This window comes from Pseudorasbora parva, chromosome 1 (genome assembly GCF_024679245.1).
Source record: "Pseudorasbora parva isolate DD20220531a chromosome 1, ASM2467924v1, whole genome shotgun sequence".
Lineage (NCBI taxonomy): Eukaryota > Metazoa > Chordata > Actinopteri > Cypriniformes > Gobionidae > Pseudorasbora > Pseudorasbora parva.
The window spans coordinates 39,128,412-39,143,484 of NC_090172.1; the positions used below are offsets into that span (position 1 = coordinate 39,128,412).

Sequence of the window (15,073 nt, forward strand, 5' to 3'; positions counted from 1 at the left end):
AAAACATGCTTTATCCTGCACCTCTCTCAACATCAACAGCGTCATGAATGGGCTAGTGAAACAGGCAAAAGTGCCTTTAAAGACTCATTGTCAACAATTTCATATAGCTACTCACCAACTTTACTTTTACTTCATCCATTGCTACTCCTGCAACGCTCGCTCCATCTGCGCTACGAGAGGCATCAACAAAAGTTTCAATGTCGCTGTGGTTGTGACGTGATGGGTCAAATGGCATATCGTTGTTGCGTGTTTGTGTGTAATGGTAATTCGGACATAGAAATTGTAATAGCCTACAATGTGTTCGATGGGGGATGAAGGAGGCGGGAACCGGCGAACATTTAAAAGACTTTAACCAAACAAAACGAAAGTAACGTGGGCAGCCCTCATGGACATCTGCCAAGCGCACACACATAAAACGTAAACACAACTGAACGTCAAATCCAGGTCTGGTGATCTCTCGTCCTTATATGCTTCCGAGCTCCCTCAGAGGACTCGAGACCGGTGTGGCTCGCAGGTGACGCTCATTCACAATCACGCGCCGGTCTCGCTGGCTTACTCTCGCTCGCTCTCTCGTTCACTTTGCCACAGAAATATTGCACATATTTTTCATCCGGCCATCCGCGCTACTACCCGCCCGCACAGAGTTAATTATCCGCCCGCATCCCCGCCCGTTAATTTTATAAATGTCACAATCCACCCGTTTTAGCCACTTTTATGCGGGTACCCGCGGATACCCGCGGGTACCCGACCCGTTGCAGGACTCTGATATGGACATTGGCGTACGGCACGCTCAAATCCTACGCCAGCTCAGGAGGTGGTGTACGCACGTTTTGAGTTAGTGCGAAATGCGCAGAAAAACAATTCCTAACACCACAAAACGAACTGACAAGACCCACTGTTAAAAACCACAACAACAACATTCAGTGTTTATTTTTGTGCAACATGAACTTCAATGTTTAATTTGTGTGACTTTACCAAAGCGTTTGATTTGTAGGCATATGTATTCCTCCAGTCGCGAGCCTGTGCGCTTTATCTGACGTTTCGGCCCCACGCCTGGCCCGGCAGCTGCACGCGGACTGGGACTAAAATAATTCAGACTGACAAAATAATAAAAATGACCTTCTTCTTTTAAATAATAAAATCAATAAAAACGACATTCTTCTTCTAAATAACAAGTGTCATTAAGAATAAAAATCATAATAATAATAATAAGAATCTTACGAATTGTCATGCAATTATTAATGTGAATGAATGGTACTCCACATCACATCATCATCACTATTTTATACATGTGCCGTGATACGAAATTAAATGCTAATTGTTTCAAAACGTGCTGTAAAATAATGCATTGTGATGGTAATTTCTCATCCAAACAGCTTTAAACTGCTGGAGTGCGCTTCTCAACCCCCACACTATTAACAGTACTCGTAATCGTAAAGTACTCGTAAAGTACTCGTTTGGGTCCATATTGTGTTTTTGTAGGTGCCTTTAATCCCACTCTTTAAACTCCCAAATAAAACAATTTCTGTTTTTTTTTTTTCATTTCCTTGGCGATGGTCTCGATGGGTGCATCTCAATCATCTCACTAGTTCAGTAGTCAGGGCACTGATCAGGGAGTCAGCCCATTGACTTATGTCCTAATCAGTGCCCTGACTAGTGGACTAGTGAGATGATTGAGCACGCCCGATCTCCACGTCGGAGAAGTTTTGCTTCTTTGCCGTCTTCTGTTTGTCCATGGCGTAAAATGAGGGCGTGGGGGAGGTGGAGACTTGAATATATAGGGGCGTGTTATTCTAATGACGATCGTTTTCAGCCACGGCATTTATCAAGGGCAAGTATTGCGTACACCTGGATTGCAGAGGTACGCACAGCTTCATTAATCAGGCGATGAGAGGAGTGTAAGCATAATCTTACGCCAACAACACCAGTTTCTACGCAAAATTGATAAATGAGGGCCATTATGAACATAATGATGTGCTTGAAATGGGCTGTGATGCAAGGTTTGTTTTCATTTCAATGCTGGGAGTGATTGTGATAATTGTAAAACATTTATGCATTTAAATTAATTTAATTTAACTCAACTAAACAACTGTAGAGTAAAAACATTATTTAAAAACCTAGATCCTAGGTAGATCCTTCTTCAGATGGTCTACTTGTATTTGGTTATGGAGTGGGTTAAAAAGGATAACTATAATGTATGGCGGAATATCACTTTTGAGAGTACTTCGACTCAGCGCAAGTAAAAAGTCACGCCTGAAAAATCCTCCCTCACATCTCCCCCTCCCTCTCTTATTTCCTTCAATAGGGGGGAGGGGAAGATGTGAGGGAGGATTTTTCAGCCGGGACTTTTTACTGAGTCGAAGTACTCTCAAAAGTGCTATTCCGCCATACATTATAGTTATCCATTTTAACCCGCTAAGAAAAACGCCACGTTTTATTTTGTTTCACCATACTTGGTTGTTCCGTGTAACTGTATTTAACAGTGTATCCGTGTAACTGTATCCGTGTAACTGTATTTAAATGAGGAAAACGTGGAGGTGTTTGGTCACTTCTAACTTGATCTCTGTTTGGTACCTAATGAATGAACTGGGCTTAATGGGCTAAGCTAAATGCTATCAGAATGTCGCCGCGCGTCAGAGCGATTAAGTGCACACACTTGAGACGAGAGAGGTATGTATAAACTCGTCTTAGTTAAGGGAATAACATAGTTTAATATGAAAACGCGGTGGAGTATACCTTTAACATTGTTAATCATTAACTGATATTTCAAAGTGTTTTTCCTGTTTTATGAGATAAATGTTGTATTTCCCAGCTTTTGTGATATCATTAAAATACCATTTTTCCTGACAGATAAAAATAGAACATGATGGAAAATGTACAACTCATTCAGTCAAACTGACAGATAAGGATTATTTGTAGCAGTCTTGTTATATGAAATTATTTGTCATCCTTCACTCACCCTCAAGTTGTTTCAAACCTGTATGAATTTCTTTCTTTAGCTGAACACAAGGGAAGATTTTATAAGGAATCTCAGTAACCAAATAGTTAACTGGAGCCATTGACTTCCATAGTAGGAAAAAAAAAAATACTATGGAAGTCAATGGTTCCATTTAACTGTTTGGTTACTGACATTCTTTAAAATATCTTCCCTTGTGTTCAGCTGAAGAAAGAAATTCATGCAGGTTTGAAACAACTTGAGGGTGAGTGAAGGATGACAGAATTTTCATTTTAAAGTCAACTATCCCTTTAAGTGGAAGTTCCCCAAACCGGTAGTGCCACTCTAATTTAGAATGCAATTGGCTCATTTGGGAAAAAGGTGGATACTGGAAGCTACCACAGCACTGAGGTATTAGTGGAAATACAAAGTCTAATTATACTTTTAAGTACATTTTGAATGATTGAGAGACTGTTTTGTCAAGTAGCCTATCCCTTTAATTGTAAGTATATTTCTGAGAAGTAACCTACATAAAGTAGCCTATATTTCTGAAAAGTATGCTACATAAAAAGTAGACTGAAAATATTTATTTTTTGTTTAAAAGAAGTATACTAATAATACTAATGATAATAAGTATACTATAAACTTTTTTTTCAGGGTGCTGATCAGTAAATCCGATTTAAAGGGAACTGTTGACTGCAGCTGCCGGATTTATGTTTTATTTGGCTCTCAGTCAAAAACACTCTGTCAGGGAAAGTGGCCGTTCAGATCAGGGAATCAATTATAGGGCTGTAAATTCCTAAAGGGCCTTAGGGTGCCATTGAAAAGGATTTTTTGACTTCTGAATTACTTTAGGAGGGTAAAGCTGCAGGTGCAATATAAAAGGGCACCAGGTGAGAGAGAGATATTGGAATCTGATAAATGGGAAATGTTTTGTTTTTGTTTGTCACTTTTGTAAGAGTGTAACTGATGAACAAGATTGTCCTCTTGGCCAGACAGTTCTGCAATGTCAGATTAACAGGCCATTTATAAGGCCGATTTCCCGCCTGGCTCATTTTCCATTTCATTTTAGGTCTCGGCCCAATTAAAAGCGAAATCTGGCACAGTTTGGTTAAGATTTGGTTAAGAAAGTAATTTGAACCAATGAACCAAGCGGAATCCATAACGGTAAAATGTCCACAGATCTAAAAACCAGACTACAGGCCAGATGCATCATTAGCTTACTTCCTGGGAATATGCACTTTATAAAATCAGCTTTTAAAAAAATATTTAAGTCCATTAGGAAATAGAATTTAACTAAAAAAAATGTTCCAATAAAAATTAAGAAGATTGTGTGGCCTAATAGTGAGTGTCACGCTTCATTTGCGTCAGTGCTTGAAAGGTTATAGTAAACACCACCGAGCAAACAACGCCCTCTTGGGGTTGCTGAAAGAAGTAAGCAATTCAAATGTGAAGAACATCAGTGACATCTACAGTGCAGTGGTTTAAATTACATATTGATTACTATTATTAATATACAAATTACGTGGTATTATAAATTATTTCTTTCATAGGACCTTCACTGTGTGGTATAATTTAGTGAATATTGTAAGCAAGGCAATCACACATTTCATTAACAGTGAAGCTGCACAAGTTTCATGTCATTGGACAAAAGCCCTGAAGCAACATATCATGTTCAGCAGCTCTTTATAACTAGGCTACTGGAACAAGAGTGGTAGCAACAGCTAACAGTGCTGAGATGAAAGAAGAAACAAAAAACCTGCAGATGAACCCAGTTCATTACCTGCAAAATACTCTTCATTATTTTTGAAGTCATATACAGATCTGGATATAGATTAGCACATTATAGAGGCTGAGAGTTCACACTGGGACTGTATGGCTGATAATAGAACAAATATAAAGGGTCTTGGATGTATTTTAATTTTGTACTAAAAGTCAACTTGACCCATTCTGACTCTTCATGTAATTACATGCATAGCTGTGCAAAAATTATGCCAATAAGACATTTAACTTGTTTAAACTGCAGGCACATTTTAGTTTCTCTTACATCCCTGGAGGATGCAACGCCCCTGGCAGAATGGGCCCTAATTCCTAGAGGTAAAGCTTGACCGCGTGTCTCATAGGGTAATGGCATCCCTTACCCGATGTGACATTGTTTGCCACCCCTAGTTGTGGCCCCCATAGCAAATAAAAACTTACGCTGGCTTACACCACTGGCTTGTGCGTGTAAGTCTTTTAGTTGGTCCCCCTCAAGGGCCAAACAAAGCTCAGGGCGGGGATAAAATATAGTTCCCTGCACCTGAGACAAAAGGTCCTTCCTTCCTGGTCAGAATCACCCGGGCAAGGGCTACTATCTCTGAAAACCAAACTCTGGTTAGCCAACCATACTCAATAAGAGGAAAGATGGACCTTGGCCTGGCCTATATATACCACCAACCAGCCAGGGATACAGGGCGGGGAGTACTCTGGGTTCGGGCCAAATTCCAGTATTCCTCTACTCGCACAGCCCAGGTATGCATACTCTTTACTCTGTCTTATTAGTTGTAAGTATGAACGTAAGATAAATAAATGCATGTTCACATTTAATCAGCTTTACAGTGATAATAGGAAATTAATTTTGCTTTAGAAAAAAAGCTAAAGGACAATTTTGATTGATTCATTTCTGTTGTAAAAACTGATTAGTTATTTAATTTGGCGGCACATAAACAACACAATCCTCAACTAAAACAGAATGCATTCAGGACACCCATCCGTACGGCAACAGCCACTGGTGGACTGAGAATGCAAACCATGAAATAGCTTTTGAAATAGTTTTGAGACTATACCACCTGTATACCACCACCATCCCTGCGCAAACACCCAAAAAAGGCAAATCTGTTAAAATGGCATTACATGTTTAGCCTATAGGCAAACACGCTTGAATACGTATGTGTGCATATATGTTTTTATTTGTACAGAGGGTAAGGGAAGTGAAGGAAGCTTTCACAGGGGAGAGTCTAGTTGACACAGTCTCTGCCAACACTTCAGAGCTGCATTGTGGTCATGTCTAGGCTCAGGTCCACAATCTGATTTGGATCCGGCAGACGGCAGTAAACCTTGTGATAAACAGAGAGACATTAGTGTAGATGCCATTCTTTTTATGATGTAACAAGTATATCAGGTTTATGGGAATTAATACAGCCTAACAATCATTTAACTGATTTAAATAATATAAATTGATAATGTTCTATGTGTATACCAGGTTAAAGAGATGTTTTTATTCTAAACTGATTGAGTGTGCCTGCTTCCCGAACAATGCTAGGGAGACTGTTCCAAAGTTTAGGTGCTAAATAGGAAAAGGATGGACTGCCAGCAGTTGATTTTGATATTCTAGGTATTATCAACTGGCCAGAATTTTGAGACTGCAATAGATGTGATGGGGTATAATGCGTTAAGAGCTTTTCAAGTACTGGCAAGCCAAGCCATTTAGCTGTAATAATCTAGATTTAATTAAATATTTATACAATGTTTAATAGAAAGCCAGTACAGTGTTGACAGAACCGGGCTAATATGGTCATACTTCCTGGTTCTATTAAGAACTCGAGCTGTTGCGTTTTGGACCAGCTGCAGTTTATTTATTAAGCAAGAAGGGCAACCACCAAGTAGAGCATTACAATAATCTACCATTGAGGTCATGAACGCATGAACTAACTGTTCAGCATTTTGCATTGAATTCTTTAGTCTAGAATTAAAATAACCATGAAGTTTGAACAACACACACAATGTCTTTGCACCTCACCTATGATTTCAATTAACAAAACAAGAGGTGTCAATAAATTGGAAAACAAAATTACTTGCATTACTAATTTGAAAAAGTACATTTAAAAGTAATGCTTTACTTTACTAGTTGCTTGCAAAAGGTAATCTTATTACGTACACTCGCGTTACTTGTAATACGTTACCCCTGACCTTTTGTGCTTCTCCCTAAAAGGAATAAATCTGAGTGTCTGACTGTATCTACACCGGGCACAACAGTTGTCGCGTTGTGTAGCCGCGCTGCAACAGCTTGATGCTGTAAACACTGAACGTGACAAAGCAACTGTTGCAAATCCATTTGTTCTTCTGGTCAGAAGTTGCGGGAGCACTTATCAGAAATAGAATGGGGCATCAGATTACTGTTGGGAATGTGTCACCTCGCATTTAGTGTAGTTGCATCTTCTTTTGTCGCGTCATCTTAGTGAAAAAGTATGCTTACTCCGTCTGTAAGCAACAGTGACAACAAAGATGGCAATATTCAAAATTCTTGTCTTTGTGGGGACATTTTTTGGTCCCCATGAAGAAAACATCTTATCAAACTAAATTATGTTTTTTGAAAATATAAAAGTGTAGAAAATGTTCTGTTATTGTTTAGAGTTTTTTGTATAATACAATACAATTTGTACAGTATAAATCATTATGTCTGTGGAAAGTCATAAAACACGGAATCCCAGCATGTGTGTGTGTGGCAATTTTCTTGGACGTTAATTTTAGTGGTAACTTAATGCGTAATGTTTTTAATCAACAAAAATGAAATGTTTAGCTGCAGTATAGTTTTGATAAAATATTGGTTACAGATTACGATTATTAATTTTTTCCTGTTTGTGTGTATATAGAAGTTCCTTTCTTTCAACTGATGAAACTTGGCATCACTGGAATAGATATAGATTTTTTAATATTTTAAATTATAATAATATTTTGATAATATTACTTTTACTATTTAGGATTGTTGCCTAGCAACGAGAGGGAGAGGACGCTGGCGTTGTCTGTTCGCCGCTTCTCCACTCAAAATCAAGTTAATTGTACTGATTATTTTTCAGTTTTATTTTATTTTATTATGACCGTGACTATTCTTACAGTCAGAGCTAGAATTGGGACTGTTGTTGATTGCTGGCGGCCACTGAGAGGACGATGTTCGCCGTTCATCATTTTTTATTTACTAAATCTACTGTTTTTGTTTGAATTGTTACGGTATTCTAGTTTAAAGAAAATTAAATGTTACTTACTGCAACTGCTCTCTATTCTGGGTGTCGGCTGCTTACTGGTGTTCTCCATCAAGCTTAAGTTACATGGTGTGTTCCTCCGCACAGCCTTCCAACTGTCTCGCTGCAGTTTGGCCTCGGACCGGACCTGGTGCATAGCAATAATTGCTTTCTGTGCCGGTTGATCATCTTTGTTCCGCTGTTGATTAGCACATTTAGACAGTTGACTCACTGGTGTCACTTGTTGCCAGAGGGAAACTATTACTGCTGTTGGCCTAGCTCAACTTGACTGGTAAGCTTGTACTGTCTGAAATTGCCAGTTGATTAGCAGGCTACTGCTGAGTCTCAACTGCATCACTGCTTCATCTTGCATTACAACCATAAAACAACTTGGACTTCTGCACCGACCCCGGTATATCCACAGAAGTGCCCAAAAAAACTTTGATTATGCCCTGCGTGGGACCGCGACGATCCCCATCATCTGGCCTTCAGCTGCGCGTCGCATCCAGGCACTCTGTACGTCATCAGGACACTGCCGCATTGAGTAAATGTAGCAACAGAGCCTCTAGCGCTGGGAGTAATGTAAAACATGGAGCAGACAACAGTGTACTGCGGAGCTTACAGAGACTTCCACCTTCAGATCTGTCTCCTGCCACTATGGATTTATTCAACACAATCCCTCACCAATAAATCCTTGCTCATCTATGACCATATTTTGGATAAAGGACTGGACTTCATGTGCCTAGTGGAAACTTGGCACAAAACAGGAGATCACTCAGTGCTCAACGAAGCCTGCCCCCAGGGCTATGGCTACATGGAAAAAGCCTGTAGCTCCAGTCGTGGGGGTGATTTGGTTGTCATTCATTGGGATGAACTGAAACTTTTTCTCCAGCCACTGCCTGATCTTACCTTGAATGTTTAGCCTTCAAATGTAAACCCCGATACTCCATGACAGTTCTTCTCATATACCGTCCCCCCAAACCAAACTGCTCATTTATCCCTGAAATTCATGATCTTCTCATATCAGTGTGTTCCATGTCAACCAGACTTGTTATTCTTGGTGTTTTTAATATCCATATTGACAAACCCTCCTGTCATCTTGCAAATGAGTTCCTGAGTTTGATTGACTGTCTTGGTCTCCAGCAACATGTGAAGGCTCCCACGCACATCAAGGGCCACACCCTAGATTTGGTCATCACCAACGCAGCCCCCATAAACAGCCTGGAGGTAAACGATCTGGGTGTGTCTGACCACAAGTTGGTCTCTATGGCCATTACATTTTCAGCGCCTATTATCAGACCCAAGTGCCAAATATCTTTCCGGAACTTGAAACAAATTGACCCAACCTCCATCACTGTAGACCTTCAACAAAACATCAACTGCCCAGTCTCTGCAACAGTGGACGGACTGGTGGACCACTATACATCTCTGAGCAGTGTTTTTGACCTCCATGCTCCTATCAGGACACGGGTAGTTAACTTTGAACGCTTTGCTCCCTGGTTCACATAGAAACTGGCAAATGAAAACAGTGGGCCTTATCCTGGAACGCCGCTGTAAACAGTCTGGTCTAACTGTTCACAAGCTTGCCTTCTTTGACCATCAAAAAGCTTATTTTACGTCCTTGAAGGGTGTGCGCTCTCAATTCTAAGCAGCTTTTTTCCACAGTAAACTATCTCCTGAAGCCGAAGTCGTCATCATCCATTGAAACCACAGTGGAGCGATGCAACAGCTTTATTGACTTTTTTAGATCTAAAGTCAATAACATTCGCTCTTCAATATCTGGCTCTTCCTTCCTGTCTCCACCGTCCTCCAACCACTCGCCCAGGAGATTGGCATCCCTTGCACGCTTTACTGAGGTTCAGCAGAGCCACGTTGAGGAAACCATCACAAAAATTAAGTCGTCCACCTGTAACATGGATCCCATTCCGACTATAGTGCTCAAGTCGTTTATTCCCTTTGTCAGCCCAATCATCACCCAGTTCGTTAATCTCTCTCTTAAAACTGGTCATGTCCCTCTTGCCCTTAAAACTGCTGTCATCCGTCCTATACTTAAGAAACCAACCCTAGACCCGGAGGTCCTTGCTAATTATAGGCCGATCTCCAACCTTACCTTCCTGTCAAAGGTTCTAGAGTAGGAAGCTGCCTCTCAGCTCCACAGCCATCTAAAAAAATATATATATATATTGTCAAAAGATATTTCAATCAGGCTTTCGCTCGGCCCAAAGCACCGAAAACTCCTCTGCTTAGGGTGACAAATGACCTTCTAAGGACAGCTGATTCAGGATCACCATCACTGCTCATTCTCCTTCACCGATCAGCGGCATTTGACACCGGGGACCATACCATCCTCCTGGACCTCCTCCACAATACAGTTGGACTCTCTGGAGCAGCACTGCAGTGGTTTCAGTCTTACCTTTCTGACAGGACTGGGTGTGTTATATTGGGAGAATGTGAGTCCAGGCTGCTCCCTGTTACATGTGGTGTTCCGCAGGGGTCAGTTCTCGGCCCAATCTTATTCATCCTCTACATGCTTCCCCTGTCATCACCAGACATGCACTATCTTTTCATTGTTATGCTGATGACATGCAACTTTTATCAAAACTGCCCTGAGCCCCTCCACAGCTCTGTCACGTCTCACCACATTTCCTGTTTCATCCCGGATCAACTACAAAATCCTCATGCTCACATGTAAATGCATTACCGGACATGCATCACCATATCTACAGGAACTCATCAGTCTGAAATCCTCCACCTGCACTCATCATCAGGCCACCTGCTTCTTCAAGTCCCCACCACCAGGCTTCGTACCATGGGGGATGGAGCTTTCTGCTCGGCTGCACCGCGGCTTTGGAGCCACCTTCCCAGTGAGCTGAGAGCAGTACAGAGCCTGGACCAGTTTAAAGCTGAACTGAAGAATTTTCTGTTCAGAAAGGCTTTTATGTGTTGATTGTTTGGAATTTTCTTTATTTTTACTTTTTATTCATTTTTGTTATTTATTCCCTTTTTCTTTTGTTGCACTCTGAGATTCTTTGGAATGAAAAGTGCGTTATAAATTAAATCTATTATTATTATTATTATTATTATTATTATTATTATTATTATTATTATTATTTGATCAAATAAATGCAGTCTTGGTGAGCATAAGACTTTTTTTTTTAAACAAAATGTGAAAGATAGCTTATCATTATAATGCAGTTATAAGTGTTTAAGACTTTTTCAGTTACACCTTATAGTCCCTTTAAACTAAAAAAATCTAATTGCATTTGGCATCTTGCTTTAGGCAGGGCTACAAAACGACCTGACCTTTAAATGGAAAAAATAGAAAGGCGTAATTGCAGGCTATTCCAACGGTCCCACATCTTTTGTGGTTTTGTTGCATGCAGTTCCTTGAAAGGAAATGTTTAAACGGACAGACACCAAAACCCATATGTCCTAACTATCACTGAAAGATGAGAATCTTGCAAAAAAACACATTACAAAGTTCCAGATTCTTGCTTGCACATATCCTGACAATGCCTAAAAAAATTGTACATATTAGTGCTTCTCCAGTATATTTATCTGGTCTAGGTCAAAACTATTATTCTGTAAATCTGATGGAGCTGTTAACGATTAACTTGTTGGAACAGGCTGCTGTTTGTACACTGTCTTGCCACAGGTTTTTTTCCATTTCCTTTTGACATGCAGACAAAATCCATGAAAGGTTTTCTCATGTAAAACAGAAAACTGAGAGAGTTTAGCATATAAATGGTATAATGTTTTACTTGAAGCTGTTTATATACAAAGGCTGTAATGGGTCTGGATTTTAACAAGAGTTATTTTCCTCATCAAGATTGTGATTCACATATTATTAAACTGGGAAACATGAGTGAGCGCAAGATCATAGGGATAGTGTGAGACAGGCCAAAGTGTCAGAGCCTCTTTATTTGCCTGAACAGGAGGAGGGACTGGGTGAAGAAGGTGGGGACTATGCTAATGGTTTGAGAGGAAGTGAGGGAAGACTAGAGGAATGTGTTGGAGATTTCAGGGAGAGTTCAGCTGGCCGGGAACGTGCTATCTGCCAAAAGAAGAGAAAGAGAGGGACAGATAGCCACACTGAACGGATGAAAACATGCCCCATTTCACTGTGGTTCCAGTGCAGGATAACTCGCCGTCCAACTATGACAGTCTGGAAGGAATAAACTGGGTGGATTATAGAGACACAGGACAGGGAGGATACCCTGGACATGGAGACACAGTTAGCTCAGATGGTAAGTTTTCTTCTCGTGTATCACTTTGTGAAAAACATCCCTCCAAGTATAAAACTTTAGTTTAACTACAGCAGGAGCTAAGACTGAAATTTTATTTAGTTTAAAAGTTAGGTTTAACCTTAATATTCATGATAAACATCCTGAAACCATCAGCTATTTAGTTATTATGACAATTTTTCACTAACTTCATAGGACCCACTGACTATTTACATCTTAGTTGTTGGGAAGTTCTGAGGGAACTTTATCATGTTGGTAAAGTTTATAACTTCTTTATAAAATGACGTATATGTGATTTAAGGGGAGGGTTAACTCAAGCTGAGACTCTCGGCACAGTGCTGTCATGCCAGACACAACTGTGGTGACAAAGAAAAACAATCAAGAGCCAAAGCAGAGGTGGGACCGGGGGTTTGCAATAATGGGACAGGCCTCAAGTATTCATTGACACAAAAGATGGAGCCTTCTCTTTGTGCCAAGACAGCAGCTGAGGGTTTAACTGGCATTTATTTCCTCCATATTTTCCATTTTGTCCTCTAGCGCATTTTTAAAGAAAGAAACAAATAGAGAGATGTGCAGCCCATGATTTAGAGACAGAAGCATCTGTTTACTTCTTCAGCTGTAACTGGCATATTGATAGACCACTGTGGAGACTTTTGTGTGTCAGGGTAAAAGGGCTCAAATTTTGGATATATAGTAAAGTGAGGCTTTTGTAAATGTAATATGTACAGCATTATACATAAATATAGCCCATGTCCAACTGCATACTAATATTGTACTGTTAGTAAGGTGAAGGGATGATAGTATTGCTCAAGCTTGTTTTAATACTATCTTGTTTTATACTTGAGTATTTAATACTTTAAAAAAAGAAAAAAAGTTAGCTGTGTGTGTGTGTGTGTGTGTGTGTGTGTGTGTGTGTGTGTGTGTGTGTGTGTGTGTGTGTGTGTGTGTGTGTGTGTGTGTGTGTATATATATATATATATAATATTAATTATCTAATTATAAATTACCATTGCAACAGTAGCTAAAAAAAGATATATAGAAGAAATATATATAATCTCATCATATAATCATATTATATATAATCTCAAATGAGCAGCAAAGAATTAGTGGTGTACAATCCAAATGAAAGACACCCTAAAAGAACATTTTATCTTAGAAAAATAGAACAAAGCAAATATACTATATACACAAACTTCATGTCACGCTTTCCCATGATATTTTAAAATCTAACGTTTGATAATCTTGTCACTGGCTCTTTAAATTCGCTCTTGCTCTCTTTCTCTCTATGGAAATGACAGGCTGGAATACTGGCAGTACAATAATCCAATTTCTTAGATGAACGTTAGCTGAAGATGTTTGTCCATGACAGGGCAGGTCTGAATATGTCTGCATGCCTTCTGCGAGTTTGGTTAATTTAGACATTTAGCACCACTTCAGCCTTTTGATCAACTTATGCATGAGAAAAGATGGTAGCATAAAATTGTGGGTGGTCATTGAGGTTGTAGTATCAGATGAGTTTGTATGATTTTTCATGCGTAAACATGTAGGTTGAAGAGTCTTATGTGGCGATTGCACTGATGGGTCATTTTAATTTAAGAGGGGCAGAGCAGAAGGAGGGTATTCACACTGCTAACTTTGTTTTTTAGTGTGTCAGCTCAGCGATGTTAGCAGTACCACACACTGTGGTCATTGTGCTGAAACAGAACTGTAATGAAAAAGCATCAGCTCTCAGTCAAACCCATACACCACGTCATGCCTTACTTCCACGATACTAACAGGAAATGAGATGGAGAGAGAGGAAGACAGAGTCTTTTTTATATATAGAAATAGTGTACAGTCCTGTTCTGTGTGTCCAACAAGCTTTCGGAGATCATTAGCAATATTATCAGCTAAGGAGGGACAACTTTAATCTAAAAGAGAAAATGTTATCCCAGCTGGCTTTGACAAAGTATTTTCTAACATAACTGGTCTTTTTATGAGTGGTATAACACAAATGCGGCTGGTGTGCTCTACTGTACTTCAACTGGCTCCTGATGACCAACCCTTTTTCATAACCTGTAGGAGTTATTTGACACAGAAAAAAGCAACATCATGTTATTTTCGAGTGGGAGCTGCCTGGCAGTTCTTAACACCAAGAATGTCTCTGACTTCTCAAGGTAACAATAGATCCTCTTCCACAAAAAGGGCCTGTATTACTTCTTGTTGAAAGACAGCTGTACCTGACAGTTACATAATGTCTTAAACTGACATATCTCTTACTAATCTCATATACTGAAATTGTTGTTGACTTCATCAAGATCAGGAACGGAGCTATAAAAAAAATATGTATCAAAGTAGACATTGATCCCCTTTGGAGCATACTGAAGTAATCTAAAGCTTGTGTGCTGAAAAGGGATAAAGCTGTCAAAATTTTTATCAATTATCTTATTTAGCAAGAAAGAGGTTAAATTTATCAAAAATGACAGAAAAGGCATTTACACTTAATATGAACTTCAAACAAATGTTGTTCTTTTGAATGTTCTATTAATCAAAGAATCCTGGAAAAAGGTTCCACAACAATATTAAACAGCACAAATGTTTTCAGCATTGATGATAATAATAATAAGCAAGGACCAAATCAAATCCGTACCAATTCAGAATGATTTCTGAAGGGTCATGTGACACTGAAGACTGGCTGGTGCTATCACAGCAATACATTACATTTTAAAATATAATAAAACAGAAAACAGTTAATTTGCATTAATAATATTTTTGTATTTAATGTATTTTTTATCAAGTCTTCTTTCAAAAACATTAAAAGAACTTACCAAATCCAAACCTTTGAAATTGGTTTAGACCAATGTTGTAACATAAGCTGTATGAATGAACCTACAACAACAAAAGTTATATAGAAATTG

At 39.3% G+C, this 15,073-nt stretch overlaps 1 protein-coding gene across 2 annotated transcripts in view; it reads left to right on the plus strand.

The window, feature by feature from the left end:
* slc12a4 (solute carrier family 12 member 4) overlaps positions 1–15,073 on the plus strand; it is a 58,013-nt gene that overhangs the window by 20,593 nt on the left and 22,347 nt on the right. Inside the window, exon 1 of one of the 2 annotated variants that reach the window (XM_067440291.1) lies at positions 11,930–12,179. The exons of the other annotated variant lie outside the window; for it this stretch is intronic. Coding sequence (XP_067296392.1) covers positions 12,041–12,179 — 139 coding nt within the window. The 5' untranslated portion in view covers positions 11,930–12,040. Of the gene's footprint in view, positions 1–11,929; positions 12,180–15,073 lie in introns of those variants that run through there. 2 annotated transcript variants of the gene reach the window in all.